Genomic DNA, 22,296 nt, shown 5'->3' on the forward strand with positions numbered 1-22,296 from the left:
TTTATGTTGTCTCCTCAAACTCACTCTCCCTTCTCTCCCTGCTGTCAGCAGCTGACCACATCTAGCCCCTCTGTGTTCCCTGATACTCTCCTGAAGGAATGTCCTTCACTTTCCTAAATAGCACAATTTTCCGGGAAGTGAAGGTAACAGGAATTAGTAGCTGTCATCTCAGAAAGAGACATGCACTGTATTTCCTGGATTAGTCTGGAGGGCTGCAACACAGACAGGACAAAGAGAAATAACCATAAGAAAAAATATTACTGTAACTACAATGGTGTAAAAAAAATCACTGACAACTGCAATGTGCATCTCCTTGTAAAACCTTTCATTTTCATTAAAATTAAAAGATGATCCCATAAACTGTGGCAAAGTAAAATGGCATGTCTTCTATAGTTTTGCTCTGACTATAGAAGGTAAATGAATGAAGCAAACTGCAAGGCGATGATGCATAAAATTGCTACTATATATTATTTGCAAGGCAGAGCCATATCTATATATGGAACACAAGATATTTCAAAATGAATGCAACTTGTTATCTTTATAATTTTACAGAATTAAAATTAATATTAGAACATTTTAGTAAATCCTAGCAAAAGTACCATATATGCAGACCAAGACGTTATATATGTGCATGTATGTAGAGGTATATATAGCAGAGAGAAATACTACTACTAGATTATTAACACTACAGAGAATATACCCCCACACCCCATGTCTAACAGTAAGAAAATAATCAACCTGCATGAACTGGAATCAGATTCATTTTCTTCTTCACTAGTGCCATCATCCACTTCTGGTCTATCCAGCCAGTGTGCACCGCCACAATCTTCTGCTGTAAACTCAAATGCAGGGACTTCAGAGGTGGATGCCATTGGCCAAGAAGGTGAATTCTGAAAATCCAGTTGGCTGGACCTTCGGTAACCAATTGAAGCCAAAGGCAATTGTAGGCTACATGGATCTAAAAACTTTCTCCCACCGTTTGCTCCAGTCTGTCCTCGATTCCAAAATTCTCCCTGCTGGCTGTCAACTGTAGAATTAGATGATGCTTGATGGCTAAACCACCTCCATCTGATTTTCAAAATCTGCTTCACATCAAACTCTTTACGAGAACCAGACATCCTCAGAGAAACCAAGTGATCGTCTAGGCAACGGGTAAAAAGCACTGCACACAGATTTGTGCATCCGACCAAGACAAGTCTATGCCCTGCTGTACACAATAAACAGATGGAAAGGAAATAAATCACGTTCACATATATATCTACATTAACTTTTATACCAATATAGCAGATTATAAAGAACAAAGGAGAATGAATAGCGATGAAACACGGTGGAACATTCCGTTCAATCAGAGCAAACTCATCCACCTATCCTGAAGCAGCTAGACCACTTTCCCCCCTCTTTTCCCATACTGACCATTAGCTCTCACAAACACTGACAGCATTCATTAAAGTCCTTTCAAATGCAGAACACCACCCTCTTTTCTTAAACCACAAATGACAGAAACAGAAAGCACTATCCCGTTGCAATATCTCAGTCTCTGCTGCTGAGTATATTAACTCTTTCGTTGCTGAAGCAAGGAATTTATTCCAGAACATTTTCCTTTGTACATAAAAATCACTGTAAAACGAAAATGTTTCTAGTTTTATACTAAATTCCCAAATGAGTTATCACAAAATAATCATTTTTTAAAAAGCGTGTTTTAATTAGATGAGTTACAGTGACTTTCAAGCTGTGCTCTTTAGATGGCAGGAGGAGGGGGAAGGAGACAAAGGTGGGGCTCCAGTTTGTTGCTTTCCGCTTCTATCTTCTTCCTTCAGGAAAGGAGTGCATTTAATTAACACAGTAAGGTCTGGGGTAAGATTTCATTTGGGCAAAGAACAGGAAGAGAGAGAAAGAAAAAGTCTGAAAACTACAAAGGATCAAAATATGACAGTACTTACTCTTTTTTTTTTCAAAGAAATAGCTGGAAGCCAATATTGCTCTATAGTTAGGATTGGGCTGCTCTGATTTAGTATAATTTCTTAATTTGTATGACACCGTTTAGAAAGAGGAAAGCGTGGCTCAAGAAAGCTACCAGGACTGGGACAGGATTGTTTCTTGGGTATACAAGTATACAAGTACCCTAATGGTGCCCTCTGTTGTTAGCAAAACAAAACAATGGTCTGAACATAGTTACAGTTAAGGCAAATAGATACAGCAATTTTAAAAAATCAACCAAAATTTAAAATACTGAGTAGTAATTGTGAGCAAGACACCCTGCTAGGCATTGTGGGGGACACAGTTATATAACATCTTGGTTCCTACATTCAAAAGGAATTAAACTGAGTTACTGAAACCGAAAGTACTTGATAATTTAAATATTAGACACACTCTAATGCTGCAGTATTAATATACTGTGATCTACAAACGCAGAATTCAAGTTTTCAGGGTGTTCAATATTTAATGCTATTTTACTTGAAAGACGATGCCTACTATCAACTGACCAAAAAAAAGGGCTGCTTTGGAGGCTTATAAAAATATTGGGAGGCATAGATCTTAACCTCACACAGCTCTTCAGAAGAATAAAAATTACTCAGAGAAATAAGAACGAGAGGCATGAAAAGCCATCTACAATTTTGTGGTCAATACGGTAGAATAAACCATAAATACTCTAAGAAAGAGAAATAGATATTGGGATGGTATGGCGTGGTATGAGCCAGTTCCATCAGGGAGAAGGTCTCTGGGAATAGTAAGTTGTACAGAAAGAATGAGGATAGATTTCATAAAGGAAGACAGATATTAATAAAAGCGCAAAGTGAACATATTGACAAAGAAAGAGGGAGAAAAACAGCAGTCTGATCAGCCAGCCAGACATACCTAATTAATTTTAAGGAGTAATAAGACATAAACTGGAATGAATATGATGAGATAAAGTGCCTTGAACATAAAGCAAAGCTGTAAAGACTCACAGGCAATATTAAGTGGACCGTTGAACAGGGCAATGTTTTAGAAAATTAATTTGGCAGTAGTATGCAGGATGCATTCAAGAGTAAAATGACACTTTCCCTGTCTGCTCACCTCTGTCACACTCCTCCGTATCAACAATTCTAACTCCACTCTATCTATCCAACTTTATTTTCCCTTTTCCAACAAGGGCACACCGCTTCATCAGTTGAGACAGAGTCTACATTAGGTTGCTCCCTCCTTTATATGCTGTGTGTGTTCCAACGTCTCTGGTTTTAAGATGTTACTCATCCTTCCAGGTTAATGTGGGCACTACTGCCCGGAGAGAGACACTCCTCCAATTACTCTAGCCTTGTGATTCTCAACAGGGGTACAGCCTCCACTCCTGCACCCCAAAAAGGCCTCTAGAGGTTGCAGGGGGTGAGGGGTGAATTTGTAGATGCTGGATGACCAGAGAGTGCCACGGGCATTGAGTGGGCAGAAGTCAGAAATGGCAAACGTCTCGCAGTGCATGATACGGACCCACGTCATGGGGAGACGCCCCTGTGGTAATCCATAAGGATCTTGCCATCGTCTCCATTCAACTTTACATAAAGATTTCTTTTCTCACCAGTGTTTTGAAATTCATCTATGTTGTTGTCTGTAGCAGCTGAAAGTTGGTTTTTATGGCTATATAGTGTTCCACCGTGTAAATACACAACGATCAACATCCATTCTATTGCTCAAATGTTTCAGTTGTTTCTAGTTTGAGGCTTTTGCAAGTCATGCTGCTATGAGCATTCTTGTCCGTGTTATCGGATGTGCATGTATATGCACTGAGTGTGTGTGTGTATATATATATATACACACAGAAACAAAACTGCTAGATTATGTTCAACTTTGACTGTTATTACTGATTTACACTCCTACAATCATACAAGAATTCCAGTTACTCCACACGCAGCCAACATTGGTATTGTCAGTCTTTAGTTTTAGTCCTGCTGATAGGTGCATAGTGGAATCCCATTCGATTTTACTTTACAATTCTCTGGTTATTAATCCTGTTGGGTAACTCTTCATGTTTAGTGGGCATTTAGATATCCTCTTTGTGAAAAAGCCTTGGCTTAGTTCTCTTCATTTTTTTTCTATTAAGTTACCTATTTCTTTTTGATTTGTTGGAGCCCTTTTTATTTCTAATATGAGCCCTCTATTATCAATATCATTTTTATGTAAACTACCCTTTTTCCACTGAATTGAAGTATTACTTTTGGTATTAATTAGCATCTCATATATAGAGAGATCAATTTTGGGGTGCTAATTCTGTTCTACTATTTGTCTATTTTTATGCCAATAGTATAGTGCTAATTATAGTCTATAAAATAAAGTTTAATATTTGTCAAAGCAAGTTCTACTTCTACATATATCCTTTTAAAATAATTTTTAAAGCTGGGGTGCCTGGGTGGCTCACTCAGTTAAGCATCTGACTCTTGATTTTGGCTCAGGTCATGACCTCAGGGTCCTGGGATTGAGCCCTGGGTCGGCTCTGCACTCAGCAGAGAGTCTGCTTGGGATTCTCTCTCTTCCTCTCCCACTACCTCTCTCCACCTAAAATAAATAAACCTTAAAAAAAATAAATAATTTTTAAAGCTAATTTGAGATATTTACCCTTGTATATACTTTAAAGTAATATTAGCCAACAAAAGCCCCGACCCCAGTGAGATTCTAATCGGAATTGCATTAAATCTGCATATTAATTGAGATGATTGGCATTTTATGATATTAAGGCTTTACATCTAAGCATATATGTTCTTTAGTTCGTTCAGATCTCATGCTCATCAATAAGATTTTAAAATCTTTTGACTATAAGTTCTATGCTTTTCTTACTAATTTTTTTATCAGGTTCTTTTACTTTCTTTTTTTGTCACTGTAGTAAACGTAATAATTTTTTTCTAGTTTCATTTCCACATGGTTATTTCTACTATAAGAAAAGTATTGAGTACATTTATCTTGTATCCAGTCATATCATCACACTTCCTCATTAGTTACATTTTTTGAATTTGTTTTCAATTCTCATTAAGTTACAGGTACCTTTGAGACATCTAAGTGGAGGTGTCAGATAATTGGGTAAATGTTCCTGGAACTCAGATCCAAGCTCCAAAAAAACTCTAACAGAAGCTTATAGTGGAGAAGCCACCAAAGGAGACTGCAAAGGAATAACCAATGAAGTAAAGGAAAATCCTCAGGGTCTGGTGTCAGGCAAGTCGAAGGATAAAGGTGTTTCATGGCTAAAGGCATGGCCACAATGTCAAATAAGAGGCTGGGTACCACATGCAACAAAAAATGTCCCCTGGAATTGTCAACATAAAGATTTTGCCAAATCAGATAGGAGCTGTTTCAGTAAAGGGGTGGGGACAAAGCCGGGCTGTGGTGGGTTTAAGAGTTAATGGAGTAGGGGCGCCTGGGTGGCGCAGTCGTTGGGCATCTGCCTTCGGCTCAGGGCGTGGTCCCGGAATCCCGGGATCGAGCCCCACGTCAGGCTCCTCTCCTGGGAGCCTGCTTCTTCCTCTCTCACTCCCCCTGCTTGTGTTCCCTCTCTCGCTGGCTCTCTCTCTCTGTCAAATAAATAAATAAAATCTTAAAAAAAAAAAAAAAGTTAACGGAGTATGAGAGGAATAAGAGAGGACATGTATAGACAACTTGTTCAGAAAATCTGAACAGTGAGGCTGCAGAATGTGATTATAGCTGGAAGAGCTGAGGGATCAAGGCAATGGATTTGATTACTTATTTGGTGATTTTTTAAAATATGGAACATACTAGAATGATGAGAACGATCCAGCAAGAAGATGAGATTGATGATTGCAGGGAGCAGCACCGAAGTAAAAACAGTGAAGACTCTGATAAAAGGGAAGGAATGGCAGCTGAGTGCAGTGGATGCCTTAGAGAGTCACAGGAGGGATGCTTCCTCTGTTGTAAGATTTATAACTTTCTAAATTCATTGATCATTTAAAAGGAAAGACATACATTAAGCAGTCTACTCAAGATGAAAATCAAATCAGCCCCCTAAAAGGAGTCATGAAATAATAAAGATTAGAGGAGAAACTAAAGAATTAAGAAATAAAATGACAATTAATAAAGATCCAGCTCTTAAAAATTTTGCCAGTATAGTCTCTTACCTTCTAGCAAATATAATCAAAGAAAAAACAAATTAGAACTAAGAGGATAAAATAACAGTTACAATAAAATAAAATATTTAAATGAAAGAGTTAAAAAATAAAAGACTAATACGGCTACAAAAATTTTAAATGTTTAATTGAGTAAGGGAAATGCTGACAAATGGAGAGAATTTACACAAGCGAAGTTGGAAAATAATCTTCAAAGACAGAATTTTCTCAAAATCGCTTACAGGTAGATCTCTATTTAATAGTTTTGCGTAAGGTTAAGCTTGTCTAAGCATGGGTACTTTGAAGAAAAATCCTCATTCTGACAAAAAAGTTCAAAAATTATCTGTTGATACAGTAGCTTGTTATAGCCCCCATGTTAGAAAGAGCTTTACAGAAATTATTTCCCAGCTTTCACTCAATTCTTGGGCCACACTTTCTTATATGTAGTAAACTTAAGAATTAATGTTTTCATGGCATGAAATTCAGCATTTATTTTTTTTAAAGATTTTATTTATTTATGAGAGAGAGAGAGTGTGGGGAGGAGCAGAGGGAGAGAGACAAGCAGACCCATGCTGAGCACAGAGCCCATCACGAGGCTCGATCCCAGGACCCTGAGATTATGATCTGAGCCAAAATCAAGAGTCAGTTGCTTAACTGACTGACCTACCAGGCATCATTCAGCATATATTTAAATAACTGTTTTTCTTCTGTCTCAAAACTTTTGCCAAACAATATAAAATTGTTTTGCTCAAAAATTTATCCAGTTCTGATGAGAAGTACTCCTAATGGTAATTATTTTTACAAGATCAATACATATTAAAAGTCATTATATTGTTAAATTATTAAAATAGTCAGCATGGACTACTCCATATAAATTAGACCCCTCCCTGTTCTCTATCCCCCCGACTCTTAAAATTCTTTTCATAGCACTTGTCATTGCCTAGCATACTAGATGTTTATTCCCTTATTTACCGTCTTTATCCTTACAACAAAGTAAGCTTCAGTAGGGCTTTCGTTACTCACTGTAGCCTTAGTACTTAGCACGGTACCTGGCAGACAGTAAGTGCTCAATAAATATTTCTCCGATGAATGAATATATCCAACAATTATAAGAGCAATAAAAATAGACATTTTTGAAATTGTAAAATAAAGAATCTAATTTAAAAAATATTAGTAAACTTTTACTTCTGGTGACAAACCCTCTTCAGTATTCTTTCAACTTAAGAGAAAAATCACAGTAGGTTACTCTAAGAATTTCCTTTTTCTATCTCATTCTTTAGGCATAAAATTTTTGTCACTTTGAAATCTAATGGCTAAATAGCAGATGTCTTTTCAGACTGACCAACATTTTCTTCAAAGTGATTATCTAATTATATTCGGTACCTCTTTTATTTTAATAAATTGGCTTTACTTAAACTTGAGATACAGCTCAAACTATTTAAAATAGGAAAGTTCCAATTATGAATACATTTTTCAAAACGTAACTAAGGGGTCCACAGGCAATTTCTGCTGCAAATCTGCTCAAAGGGTAGTTTGTAAATTTGTGAGACAACTCTATTCAGCATTGTAACAGCAACAGTGAAATGTCATTACGATAGACTGCAGACGAGCGCACTCCCACAGTGTGACTTTTAAAGGCACAGCGTCATTCAACAATAAAATCAAAGCTATTGAGGAACTGGGTTATATGGGTAATTATTTTACGAACCTCTCTTCACATAGCATTTTGTGTGTTTTTTTTTTTTTTTTAAGATTTTATTTATTTATTTGACGGAGAGAGACAGCCAGCGAGAGAGGGAACACAAGCAAGGGAAGTGGGAGAGGGAGAAGCAGGCTTCCCAGTGGAGCAGGGAGCCCCATGCGGGGCTCGATCCCAGGACTCTGGAATCATGCCCTGGGCCGAAGGCAGACACTTAATGACTGAGCCACCCAGGCGCCCCATACATAGTGTTTTTAAGACAACAGTATTTGTGTTGTGGAATAATCAATTATAATGAATCTATTCCTGTAGTTTTCAGTGTATAATATGGATCACATAAAACACTTCAAGAATTAAGCTTTCCCTCAACTATGAGAATGAGTTACAACACATGATTTCAAAGAATCCTTTAAAGTTTGATGTTCCAGGATACTTTAAAAATTTAGCCAAAATAGGTCTTTTATCAGAATTTGGCTTAAACATTAGAAAACTAATATAATTCTACTAACACTTAAATTCTACTAACATTTAAAAATGATGGCAGAAAATAGTTAATTATTTACACAGATTAGAAAAGATGTGAAATTTAAACTTTAATTTCACAACTATATCAGATATTCCGTACCTCCTCTCCAACTCCATAAAAAGCAAATGTTATAAATGCAAAAAAAAAAAAAATCCTGTTTATGTAAATTCAACACATCTTTGTGCTGTATGCAGAAAGAACTTAAAGGTGAGAAAACAGACAATAAAATCCATCAGGGCAGGGACCACTATATCCCTAACTACTTGTATAGTACATGGCATCCAAATATTTACTAAATTTAAATCAAAGAATAAACAAATGAATTAATGACACAGACCTTGATTTGAAAGATCTTAAAATCTAACAGGGTTTGAGGGTTTGAATGAAAGCATGACTGAATTATCAAGGAGGAAGTATGACCTCTGGGAGAGGATGAAGTTCTTGAGTCAATTTAGAGGTATGCTTCAAAAAGATTTGGCAACAGTGAAGAACAGATCTGTGAGGGAAGAGACCATCAGTAGGGAAACCAGTTAGAAAATTCTTCAGGGTGGGGGCCTGGGTGGCTCAGTCGGTTAAGTCTCTGCCTTCGGCTCAGGTCATGATCCTGGGGTCCTGGCATGGAGCCCCACCTGGGGCTCCCTGCTCGGCAGGAAGTTTGCTTCTCCCTCCACCTCTGCCTCTCTCCACCCCCACTTGCACTCTCTCTCAAATAAATTAATAAAATCTTTGGGGAAAAAAAAACAAAACTCTTCAAGGTAAGAGGTATAGTTTAACCTTGGCTGGAAGCAACAAGATCTGAAAGGGAGATGGGTTATATGGGTAATTATATGTAAGTTCTGTCTTATATATAGAATGTCTGCGGCAAATGGACAGGAAGCAGTCAAAGATGACAGCATTTTCAAACCTGGGTGATTGAAAGAATGATAACATCAACATAAAGAAGGAGGTAAGAAGGCTACAGTTTTAGGAAGATTGAGTGTAGCTTTAGATAAATTTGGTTTTAATGAAGTATCTAACAACCAAATAGAGGAATAGGGGTCTGGTGTCTTACCTACCTTAGAGTTAAATATCAATCTATTTAAGAAATCAGAAATTTAGATGGACCCTGGGGTGTTAACACTGGTTATCCTTCCATTCTTTCCACTAGTTACAACACATGGCATCAAAATTGCTTTTGTAATAAAAAAACCCCAACAACCTAAGAATACAATCTGAAATCCAAAATAAGGATTCTAGCACAATGTTAAATCTTTCACTTTGTTAAAAATAATTGGGAAATATTTCTGATTTAATCCATAAATGAAAATTTAAAATAAATATTGAATTTAAACTCAGTTGTAACATTCTAAGAGATTTAGCTTTGTCAACTACACAGTGGATTAAAAGCTCAGCAGTTGAGAATGCTGATATACACTGAAAACTGAACTTGTTTCATGGTAAAAGCTATCTAATATAGGAATTTTATTTCTTTGTGTACCCTGAAAGCCCTGTGACATACACTTACATAAGATCAAGGTGAAAAAAATGAGTGAGGTAAATTTTAACCTTTAAACTCAATCATGTCTCCTTGCTACATGATCAGACAGCATCCCAAACTACCTGCTCAGATTTACTCAATAATCTCCTTGAAATTATTTATTTAATGTCTGCCTTCCTCCCTAGACTGGAAACTCTATGAAGGTGATAGAAAGAACCATGGCTTTTGAGACACTTACAAATCAGGAACTGACATTCAATTTAAAAATTGCAATACAGCATGGTAAAGATATACAGAGGCACGCAGAGGATAGAAAGTTCAAAGCATATATTTTCAGCCTAGCTGGACCTCTATAAAAGCCCCTTGTCAGATGAAACCTCATAGTTGGTTCATTAAATGGAAAAGTCAGTAACTGTAAAAATTATATTCACATATCCTTAAAGATTTTAACTGAAACACATACATATACACTCATTTGCAAATCTTTTCATATAGGGTTAATGCCATAGATTTGATGTGGGCCCCCTACTGAGTTGGGGTTCTCTTTCTTGTAGAAGCTATGCCCACAATGACCCAACATCCAAGATTTCCATTTATGGTTTCTATTAAAGGAGAGAGAACTTAAAAGGACTTCAAAAATAATATGAATACGGAATCTATTAGACCACTGGTCTGTCCACCGTGAGATAAAAAGCTTGTGCCAGAATGTAAATTAATGCATTTCTTTCAAGGAGAAAGTGTTACCATGAAAAAAAAAAGTCAGCTGAACAAAACAGTGTGCTTAGAGATGTGGCTAATTTACATTTCAGTGTGAGCTCACTTCCTTGAGAACTACTAATAGTCTAGAGCCAGTTAGCTGGCCCAGGAACAGACAACTGCTTTACACTTTGATGATCTCCAACACCCACCCACCCCTCAACCCGCCCCCTCCCAGTGTTTTACAGTTATCCAGCCTCCATCAAACTTGAGAGCAAATTTGTCAAGAATTCTTTTACATTGAGATGTCCCAGAGCATTCAAATTAATTTTCAAAAAAAGACTTTTCTTTTCTTTATACTCATTAATTAACACATTTACAAATGTTTCATAATTATTAGAAGAAGCATAACTGTTAAAAACGGGTTTGTAAATAAACACAACCAACTTTCGGTGAGTACCCAACTCATTAGGTAAGCATGGAGTTGTGTCCATCATAGGGCATCCTATTTAGCCATGAGTATTTGGTTGGCCCTGGGGATCGGTAAGTACAATTTACAGAGAGAAGAGAGTGCATTAGGTTAAAACTATGAATCAATTTAGAGGAAGCCAGCTGAGGGTGCTTCTGCTGTTATTTTCCCACATTATTACTTATTAATGGTAGCCTAAGTGATATAGCAGAAAGCTTGAGTCAATAACTAAGCCACTCACCAGCTAGCTGTAAAATTTGGGTAAATCACCGCTTAGGTCTTCAGTTTTCTTTTCAGTTAAATGGGATTAAGTAAAGAGCACGTGCGAATATTAAGGATTTGGATTTCTAATAGCAGCTACTATCTCCTAAGTACATAAATGCGCATAATACATGAAGTCCCTACGCTGAATGGGTCTTTCGTTGTCTCACACACTCTGGCAAACAGGGGTCATTCCTCTCTCCCCTTATGTATAAGGACACTGAAGTCAAGCGAGGTTACAGGTATCTACTGAGTAGCAGGGTTCAACGTGAAGCCAGGACTGACTCTAAAGACCATATACTTTCAAGTATAACACATCGCTTCTTGCTCATAAAATGTTCTCTTTTGGAACTCATAACTACCTTGTGAGAAGGTTGAGTACATATTTATCCCCATTGTCCGAATTGGGAAACAGATTCAGAGTATAGTCGATTTGCACAAGACTTAAATTCTTTACCAATAAGATCTGACCAAAATAAAAGCAAATAAGGCACTAAAAGAGAGAAAAACAAAAAACAACCCAGTCCTTAAAGAACACATCACTCTTAATATAACAAAATACTAAGTTCATCATAATTGCAATTAAATGCCAAAGCGGCCTTTATTCCTGAAGTACAGGAGCCTCCCAGATTTCTCCCCACTTGACTCCTTCCCAATTTCTGTCACTAATTCTTATACGGCAAAGTGCTGACCCACATCAATATATATCAAAAGTACCTTTTCATCCCTCAACTGCTTATTGGTACTAGTATCTGGTAGTAAAGCAAGCAACATTTTAAAAATCAGTTAATATTTTATGGCCTTTTTAACCCTCATCTGTAAGAGTTATCACAGTTGATACTAGGAAGACCACAGTGTAATTATAACAAAAGGTTTACTTTTTCAAAAAGCCCTTTAACTTAATGACGGGGGGGGGGGAAGATTTCCTTGCCATCCACTCTTAGATTTTGTGAATTTTGGTATATATTCGCTGTGGCACAAGGATGAAGACTGAAATACCATAAAGATAATGGCAAACCACAAAGTACTGCTTGATCCTTTACGGCTGGCATGTGCTGTGACACCCAATTGTCTTACGTGCCATAAAAAGTAATAAGCTGGATAACCATCAGTTTGTCTTTTACTGACCTGAACCAAATCCAGAATTTCTTTTATTGTAGCTTTATGGTGATGGAAAGAATAAAGGAACCAGTCAGTACTCTCTGGACACAAATATAATCAAGCAAAATTAGCTGGGCTCTCGGTACATATAATCAGCCAATCACAGATCAAGTTGATTCTGCTGCAGAACCCATCAGATTTTATAAACTGTGTATTAGATGGAACAGCAAAATCTGGGTATGGGTAGTAAAGGGCACTGTAAGCAACAGAGAAAAATGTGAAGCACTGTTTCTCAGCTGCTTGTAATTAGAAACAGTTAATCAATACAAACGTTACACCAGTTAACCATTATAAAGAAATTCTCTGCCTTGCCCTACAACTAGACCTTTAAAAAAAAGCCACCGACTCATGCTATAATTCAACTCCAGCAAAAAGCAAAATGAGTTATGTCAGTGAGTCAAATGGCAATCAGTGGAGACCAGTGGAGGCTAGAATTATTTCTTAGTGTTAATTCAATGTTGTCAGGAGGCTAGTCAGAGAAGTCCTCCCAAACTCCCCAGCCCCAGGCAGGGAGGGGGACATGACAAATTTAGGACAAATTGGTCAGGCCCCTCCAAAGCACCATGATGAATCTGTCCAGCAATTCTAAACTCCTGTGGAGCAGGAGAATTGGGTAGTCCTTCTTTCTGCTTATCAGCAAAATATCTCCCCAAAGAAAGGCAAATATTAAGTAAAAGTGAACCAATCAGCCTCAGTCTAATTCTCCTCTCATCTACTCTCCACACTATAGCCAAAGTAACCTCCCAAAGTCCAATTCATGACATTACTTTTACTTAAAACTTTTGTTTTCAATCACCTACCAGTGCAATAAAAGCCAAGATCTTTAATTTGGAAACCAGTATTTCTAACAATCTAGTAGTTCTTGCTATCTTTCCAGTCTTACTTTCCTCTCAACCTCTCTTCCTATTTCACACTTTTCCTCTCATAAAAAGAGTTAAAACACACTACATCAAAGGAAGGAAAAATGAGTAGTACTGAATACTTCCCAAAGGAAAAGGGCTACGGAAGACACTACGGGTAAAACAAGCGAGTGGAGTTAAATCTTTTCCCCTTCTGCATTTAACCTTCAGCTAACTCTCTTAGCCCTGTTCCCTCACGATCTGATACAAGTAGGTATGCCAACTATGTTACTAGGCAACATTGCTCATAGAAAAATGATTAGTAAATTCGCATCTGGACTCAAAGGAACTATAAACAAACTATAAATACCTCGTAGGAAGCCACAGCTTTGCCTTCCCTCCGTGCGATGGCTCTTGTATCTGTCATACCCCTCAGGGGGCCCCTGGAAGCTGAGTCTATGGAGTTGTGTGGCATATTGCCTCCTGTGAGACACGAGACTTTTTAAAACCAAGACAGCTCCTCATCCACCTTCTGTGAGCTTTCCCTCCTTCAGCTGAGCTTTCACTTGGAGCAAGGACTCCCAGATGGCTACAGGAACCGCTTACACGGACCGCTGTAAGGATCACAACCACCGACGAGGAACATCTGATGCTGTCTTGCTGGCAAGCTGTGGTTCCTGATATCCTTCTAAGCAAACCAGCCTGTGGTAGTTTTCTGTTTAAGCCTATTAAGACCCGTCCATTTGCATGGCAAGAAGAGTAAAGGAATGCCTTAGAATGACGTTCCAGATGTCCTACAATCTGTACCCAAACTCCTCCCTGTCTGCTCTTTTACATTAATATACATCCCTGACAAATCAAATACACAGCTTTTACTCACCTCTCTGTTGTTATTCCCTTTCTGGGGAGCCCATCTTCCAGGTAACATATCCTACCTCCCTTCAGCCATCTGCTGAGATGAAGCTATGGGTATTTGCAACCAGAGAGAAAGGAGATACTGGATGGGTAAAGAATGCAAGGAAACTTTGCTAAGAGAAGCTAAATGTACACACTTACAGAAAAAGAATGGAAATTTATTGAGAATAAAAAATACGTTGAAGTTGGTGGAGAGATATGGCAACAGCATGTGAAAGCGTAAAATGTCCAGAGAGTCTAGACCAGTTGTAGAAAAGAGCAAAAGAAGGCAGTATATCGAATGCTCCCTTTTTTCCGCATTATTAGCCATGGGGAGAAGCCAAGGAGCCCTGCATCAGCATCAAAAGCAGGTGACTTGTAAGAGTTAAGACAATTCAGTAATCTGTACCTTGGGAGAGGGAGAAGGGACGGAGGAAAGAATTCCAAAGGAGATGGCATTTACCAGTGGTTCAGGTAAGGGATAGTGTTGCTACAAGTGCTCCAACTCGACCTTCTTACCCCATTATCCTAATCAGCCTGCCCCAGTAGAATCGGCAAACTGATCTTAATTGTGTTGTAGAACTTTCAATGGCATCACAGCTGTCTTGAATCCCAAACTATTAGAACGGCCTCCTTCTCTATTACAAAGTTGCAAAATACCCTAACTTGTTACACTTTAGGGTCAACTCCATTATTTCTGAACTCTGATTGTGGTTAATTTAAGAACTAACCAAGATGTGGCACTGAGAAAAAAACTTTAGTTCTTCTGGACTTGCTAAAGGCTCTAGCAGGTATCCTTTAAGTGTGTGAATTCTTAAGTTAAAACACGTATTTAAAAGCAAAATAGAAAAAAACGGTCAACAGAGAAAGAGTCCCTAGCAAAATAACATAGAGATGTAGAGAAGGAAAGCAGGGCCAGCTTTTTTTTTTTTTCTTAAAGATTTCATTTATGTATTTGAAAGAGAGAAAGTGAGACACAGCCCAGGGGGAGGCAGAGGGGAAGGGGCAGAGGGAGAGGCAGACGCCCCATTGAGCAGGGGGCTGGATGCCCAGCTGGACCCTAGGACCCTGGGATCATGACCTGAGCAGAAGGCAGATGCTTAACAGAGCCACCAGGGCACCCCTCCAGCTCCTAACTTTCTGTTACTGATGTCAGTTGCCTCTGAGACTGAGCTGTACTCCCTGCTCTTGGACTCTGTGACATAAAGTTATCTCCTTCTTTTAACAAAACACTCTTTTTGCTTAAGTTAGTTTAATTTTTCACCAAAAAAACCCCTAACCCAAAAACAGTGGTCAGCGCAAAGTGTATACATAATCAGCTTTTATCATATTGAAAGATTCTGTTAATGTTGTTTTAAAGAGAGAGAGAGAGCTCAATTATATTTATTTTATTTGGGGGTGTAAACTTCCCATTCATCTTTTTATTCTCACGGGATCTAACATAGTGCTTTATACACACCACATTTAACACATTTAAATGTTTATAGAATGAAAAAAATGTTTATTGAATGAACATATAATTAGAAAAGAATGAAATCTACTTGGTCAAAATAGTATGTCTAATTATGGAGTCTTCAAAAGCACTTCATTTCCAATTAATAAAAAAATATTCTTTGCAATTCTTATTAGCATAATTCTATGATTAAAAAACACATACGTACACACAAAAAAAATGCTGTATTCTGTGCTCCAAATACTAAAAGCATAATTTGGATTTCACTTATTGAGATTTTGCTAACTCACCGGACTATAAAGCCTGCTTAGTGTAGTCATTAAGACTGCTGGTACACTATTCCAGTTCTCCTCCCTCTGGGCACATGATAGAATTGCATTTCTCAACCTCCTTGAAGTTGGGGGTAGCCATATGATTTCTTTGACCATTAAAATGGCAGCGGAAGTTAACACGTTTCACTTCCAGGTAGAAGTGTTAAGAGCCAAGCGCAATTCATTACCTCCTTTCCCCCACCCTAACAATGTGGAAGCATGTTTTGAGATGGAGCCTCGGATAAACTGGGGCTCCAAATGACCACCTGCAGCAGAGTTCTCCTGTTGACCCTAACCTGACATATTCAGCAAACGCTTCTCTCACCTATGGAGTAAAAAAAACGAATAGCTCTGGCCTTCGATTTGTCTTCAGAGTAGTAACATTTTGTAGAGCACTGTATCGTTTATAGAATACTTTCTTATCGAGGTGGACCTCATCATCCAGGCTCTCAAAATCCAGACACAGGAACTGAATGGAGTCAGATCCATAGTTGGACCAATCCGTCATTCTCTCAGCTCCCACTACCTTCTCTCTGAAACTCAGGGACTGAATACGTTTGAATGAGGTGCTATTCCTTGCCTTTCAAACTCTTGCCATCTGAACTCAGGAGTGAAAAAAAATTTAGACAGTAAAGGATTCTTGATCCATTATTTTATTTGTTCCCTTAAAGCTGTTTTGCTACTACAATACCTCTTACATCCTCAACATCTATTGAAAGAACTGTGTGCTGTTATCATTCTAATTTTACAAACAAGGAAAAAGATTCAGGGAGGTCCATAAACGTGTTGGGAACAACCCTACACATTAGTGGCACAATCCCAGATTTTCGGCCTTCAAATCCCTTGCTCTTTCCACTATGTATCATGCTTTGTAAGGTCTCACAGCTACAGAATTCCAGGATTTGATACTAAATTAATAGTATCAATAGTGTTGTGATTTAAAAAAAAAATCCATGTTAATCACATGTTTACTTCCAAGAATAATTAAAGTCATTCTTTAAGCAATTCTACTTGCATGAACATAGTCTAATTCAGGACCCTGAGTGCCCTGAAGCACAGAACAGGAAGAAATCCTAGAGATCATTTGATCAAACTGGCAACTGGCAGAACAACGAGGAACTAGAGGAGAACTCAGGGAAAGGCAGACTTTTCCTTTGACATACAGTCTATTTAAAATTCTGACTTTTAGATTCTCTTCACTTTGGTTCTTACCAAACTGGCTAACCTCAAACTCTGCTCTCCCAATTTTTATCAAACCTTAGTTTAAGAAATACTCGCGAAGGACTGACTGTCCATCCATTTCTATAGGTTCAATGGTTCTCAATGGTCAAATGTGGAAAAGGTCACCAAATAACCCCCTTTAAAAGAGTCATCTTTCACATTAGCCAAGAAATTGAGTAAAAAACTATTGAAATTTGTCTAACCCAGCTATTTCAAAGTTATATGAGTTTAGATTCTTATTTCAAGAAATAAACTATTGATTGCTCATTTCTTAAAACACAGTTTGGGAAATACCGTTCTAGGTAATTCTAAATGTTATGAATGGATCAAGTTAAGCCTTCAGGGAACTTATCTTTAGAGTTTTATTACTGCCCTACATTGAAGAACACTGTCCAAAATTCATTATTTTCTGTAGGGATTTTTTTTTTTAAAAGATTTTACTTATTTATTTGACACAGAGAGAGACTGCAAGAGAGCGAGCACAAGCAAGGGGAGTGGGAGAGGGAGAAGCAGGCTCCCAACTGAGCAGGGACCCTGGAATCATGCATGACCTGAGCTGAAGGCAGATGCTTAACTGACTGAGCCACCCAGGCGCCCCTGTAGGGATTTATTAAAGATTTTGCCAACTGCATCATACAATCTAATCTTCCTTTTTATTAGTGCTCATCAGAGAATGCTCGTCTCAGGCCTCATCACCAGAAAATGCCTTCCTTAGGCAGAACTGGATTGTTTTTATCCTGTAAGTAGAAACACACTGAAACTTACTCCCCCAATCCCCCCCCCCTTTTTTCCTGGCTGCTGTGAAGCCCAGAGCCAAAACTGTGACTCACTTTTAGTACAGGATCTTGTAGGATGTACTTGGTGTCATCTTTTCCCTTGACTTTGTTTCCTTTTTTCCTGCTCTGTCTCAATTTTCTTATTTAGTTTTGTTTTATCCTTTTGTACCATATGAACACAAAGTGGCTTCAAATCATTTTTGGAACTCTATGTTCTACACATTAAGTCCTATCTTCTTACTAGTTTCATACTGATTTTTCCCTACATGCCCATTACCCAAAAATAGCAGTGTATTTACCTTTGTGTAAAAGTATTTCATAGTTATGACACCAACAGAACATACCTATTCACAACATAGTCAAATCCTCAAATACTTAAAAACGGGGGGGGGGGGTCATTATTGTTCTTTTAGCGGTCTAATAAAGCAAAATGACTTATTAAATTGTGTTCTAAAGGGAAGGAGAATTACCATTTATTGGGTACCAGTAACTGCCAGGCATTTAATATACCACAGTTTCACTTTTTAAAGAATGAAGCAAGGGCATTTGCATATACACAATCTCTGAAAGAATTAATTAGAAACTGATAATATTGAGAAGAAAAAAGAAACTGGTAATATTGGTCGGCTGGGGGAGCAGGGGTAGGCGGGGACAGGCTTTGTATATATATCCCTTTTGTACCTTTCGAATTTTATGAATGTATCAACTATTCCAAAATATTTGTAAAAATCAAATGGGACGATAGTAAAGATGGCAGTAATGCTTTACTCTGCTACCACAAACTTTCTTCATCAGCTTTGGATTCCTGAGTATGCACTGAAATGCCCACAGGAGTTTCAAGCAGGCACGTCAGTTTTTATTGAAATAAAGTCCCTTTCTGATTCTCCACTCTTTGGGATGAGGCAATTACTTAAAATAAAAACTGCGATTGTGATAGCCTGAGGACAACAATGAAAAAAAAAATCCGAAATGGTTTCCAGTTGCTTTTATTAGTGGAAGAGTGCGGGGAGAAAGCAACGCAGTCCAACCTCAGCCTGCCGGCCGCACCGCCGCGTGCACAACTTCGCCCAAGTCGGAGCGCGGCCCACACGCCGCTCCGGGCCCCCGGTGCGCGGCGGGGAGGCGGGGCCGGGGTTCGAGCCCCGGGCGCGGCTGGGGCAGGTCCCCGCCCGGCCCACCCTTCCGCTCGGAGGTGCCCCGGAGGGCCCCGCGGGACCCCGGCCGCCGAGGCCCCGGGGGAGGGTCGCGCGGGGGCGGGGAGTGGGCCTCGTCGCGCGGCCGGCCCGCCGCGGCCCCCTCCCCGACGCCGAGCAGGAAGGCGCACTTACCGCGTCGTGCTCCGGAGGCGGCCAGGGGTCACGGCGGGGCGGGGCGGCCAGGCGTGAGGCGGGGGGCGGGCGGGGGCCAGAGGGCCGGGGGGAGGGATGCTCGGCCCCACGGGCGCCCCCAACCCCTCCCCGGCAGCCTCACCCCGGACGCCGGCCGGCCTGGAGCCGGCCACTCCCCCTCCGTCAGGCTGCACCAGGCCGAGGGGGCACGAACTCGTCGGGCAGCCCTGGAGGGGGCGGGCGAGCTGGCGGGGGTCGGGCCGGCTCCGCCGTCAGTCCCGGTGCGGCGCGAGCAGCTGTCCGCCCCGCCCCCTCCCGCCAGGCCCCGCCCCCTCCGCGCCGGGCCGCGTGCCCCGGGAGACCGCCGCCGCCGCCGCCACCGGCCTGGCGCTTTCCCCACCCCCCCACAGTGCGGCGCGCGCGGACGGTCTGGGCCGGGGAGGGAGTAGGTGGGGGGGGAGTCAGAGGGAGAGGGAGGGGAGGGGAAGGGAGGGGAGGGGAGGGGTAGGGATGGGAAGGAAGGGCGAGGCGCGGGCTGCGACTAGGGGAGCTCCTGGGGGAGGGGAGCTCCTTGGGAGAGGGGGTGGTAGACGCCAGGCTGGGCGGGGCTCTGGGGCAGGGGGCGGGACGCGGCGGACCCAACAAAAATTCCGGTTGTTCCCGCCCCTTGAAGCTGGGATAAGGGGAATTCCTGGGGCTGGAAGTTTAGGAAGCGGCCCCTCTTCAGAGCAAGCAGAGAGGGGGGGCCTGTGGATTTTGATTCCTTAGAGAGCTCGACTGTATTGTCCTAGAGCTTTGAGGCTTTGAGGGAACTCACCAAGAGTAGCCTCTCTTCTCCATCCCCTACAACCTTTCCCCTTGAACAGTCTGATAACTGTTGTGTACCAGGTAGTAGGTTTGTGCCATAGCAACTACGACCCTCAACTCTGTGACCATAATCCTTGTTTTCCAGTGGTGGGATAATAGGAACGCAACAGAAGTAGGTTCTTTATTCACTCCTATCGCCAACGTATATTAAGCAACAACTGTATGCTAGGTGCTGAGAATAACGAGGACTAATTTATTCAGCGCCTATATGCCAAACACAAATTTAAAGGGCTTTACATATGTTAGTTAGCTCATAATCAGTCTTGGGTGAAACAGCTAAGGTCTCTGCCCCCCCTCCCAGGGCGTCATGGTGGGAAAAGGAGGGAAGGAGTTTCCTTAGTTTGTCTCAGTGATGTGTAAAAAATGTCCACCTGCTTTTGGTTCTCAAAGTAATGCATAAGTTCATTATTTGCAGATTCAGTGTTTGCTGCTCTGAGCTAGCAGTACGCTGTCCTTGAGGGTGGGATGTGGTCATTCTCCCCCACAAAATGACATTTGCTTAGGAGATCTTCAGTATGTCTCCACAATAAAAATCCAGTGCAAGCAAGTGGTCCAGAAAACTGATGGATCAAATCATTAACAGAACAACTTAGGGCAATTACGGTAGCTGCCTGGGATGGCTGGGAGATCTCTTTAGGGATCTATTTTGTACCCTCCCGCTTGAGGAAGTGGTTAAGAAAAAGCAACATAAAACAATGAAGCACTGACATGGACTGCTAGCTCAAAGGGAAGCGGATGGGCCTACTTAAAACTGTTACAATCAGGAAAGACACATCACAGAATCTACCACTGAGGGCTCCAGTCACAAAGCACAGGATATATTTTTTTATCAGAGCCATGTGGCTGTGACTTCCACCTCACCCAACCCCATCCCCTTTGCAACCACACCTACACGCACAAAAATTATTTCAGTGGCATTGTTTTTAAGTACATAAGACAATTGTGTAAACCCTTGGCCTGAATTTTTGGGATTTGGTACTATTTTTCAGGCCTCCTTTGATTTTTTTTCAGTGTTATCGTTTGTGCTTAGTAACAGTAAATGGCATTCTTCTCATAGTTATTTTTTCCCACCTCGCATTTGTCGTTCAGTTTTGAAATTTTAATTCAGCCTTTCTCTTTTGGGCTTGTAGTGAGAGATATTAGAAAAACATTGCAATCAAATCAGATTACAATTGCAGTAAAAAATGAATCCTAAGACTGGAATTCCTATAAACCCTTTCCTTTTTTTTCATGTCAAATATATTGTTTGTCTCGAAGTCTGTTCTCTGATTTACTCATCTGTATTTTCAGCTTATTTGCTCTACCACCCCGATAAAAGCAAGTTAAATAAAAAGTTCCTCATGATCTAGCACCTTGCTGCTGTCCTCAGCTCCTACCTTGCTTTTCTCTGGCTCTTCCCCACACTGGACTCCTTCTGCCTTCTGCCAACACACCAAGCACTTACCAGTGAAGCCTTTGCTTGTCCTTCTGTCTGGAAGGCTTTCAGCTAATCACGTGACTGTCTCCCTTTTCCTTCAGGTTACCTTTCCTGACTATCCTATGTAAACCTGCAAACTGTGCCTGCCCCCCACTCTCTAGCTCCTCATTTCTCAGCACGTAGTACCACCTGACATATATACCTGTCTCTATCCCCACTAGAATGCGAACTCCATAATAACAGAATCTTGTCTGTTTTGTTCAATGGTACAGCTCCAGTGTCTATTACTTATCAAGTTGTTACGGAAAATGTAAGCAACATACATACTTCCATTCGTTAAGTGGCTCTTTTGCAGTTCCCATTCTTCTAGGAACAAATATCTGTCCTCAAAGGGCAGGTATAAATTTGCAGGCATTCTCCCTAGTTTCCTCCCCTCTTGGCTCCCTTTCTTTCTCCACATGTCACTTTTCTGTCTTTCCCATGAGAGCCATCAAGCCTGTCCCAATCATAGCCAAGGCTAAAAGCCTCACTTGTACTATTCAATTCCTACCTGTGGTTCACAGGGATACAGCATGGTCCCAGTCCAATAACAAGACTTGGGGCTGACACTATATATGAGCTCCTTCCTCAGGTGGGAAAGGTCATTCCAGCCCACTGTCAGGCCACGCCCATCATTCCCCAGAACTGTTCTGGTGCTGGGGACAAGGGGAAGGAATGTGCATTCTCTCATGCACATATTTCCATCCACCCATACGTAAGTAGCCCTCCTACAATCAATCAGGCCACATTCTCTGACTGGAAAAAAAAGTTTTTGTAAA

The 22,296-nt window shown here is 40.4% G+C and overlaps 1 protein-coding gene across 7 annotated transcripts in view; it reads right to left on the reverse strand.

Annotated features, from left to right (window-relative positions):
• Positions 1-22,052, reverse strand: part of KLHL5 (kelch like family member 5) — an 89,960-nt gene extending 67,908 nt beyond the window's left edge. For 3 of the 7 annotated variants that reach the window (XR_006783129.2, XM_087864207.1, XM_045816345.2), the window contains exon 1: positions 739-1,207. Coding sequence is in view for 3 of the 7 variants with exons in the window: in XM_087864207.1 (XP_087720333.1) it covers positions 739-1,118 (380 nt within the window). In the remaining 4 variants the exon portion in view is untranslated. Of the gene's footprint in view, positions 1-738; positions 1,208-19,194; positions 19,452-22,028 lie in introns of those variants that run through there. The other 4 variants (XM_045816348.2, XM_045816350.2, XM_045816347.2 and 1 more) reach the window with 4 other exon arrangements.
• Between the last annotated feature and the right edge of the window lie 244 nt (positions 22,053-22,296).

The sequence above is a fragment of the Ursus americanus genome, chromosome 8 (genome assembly GCF_024610735.1).
Source record: "Ursus americanus isolate L20-20 chromosome 8, mUrsAme1.1.p, whole genome shotgun sequence".
Taxonomy (NCBI): Eukaryota; Metazoa; Chordata; class Mammalia; order Carnivora; family Ursidae; genus Ursus; species Ursus americanus.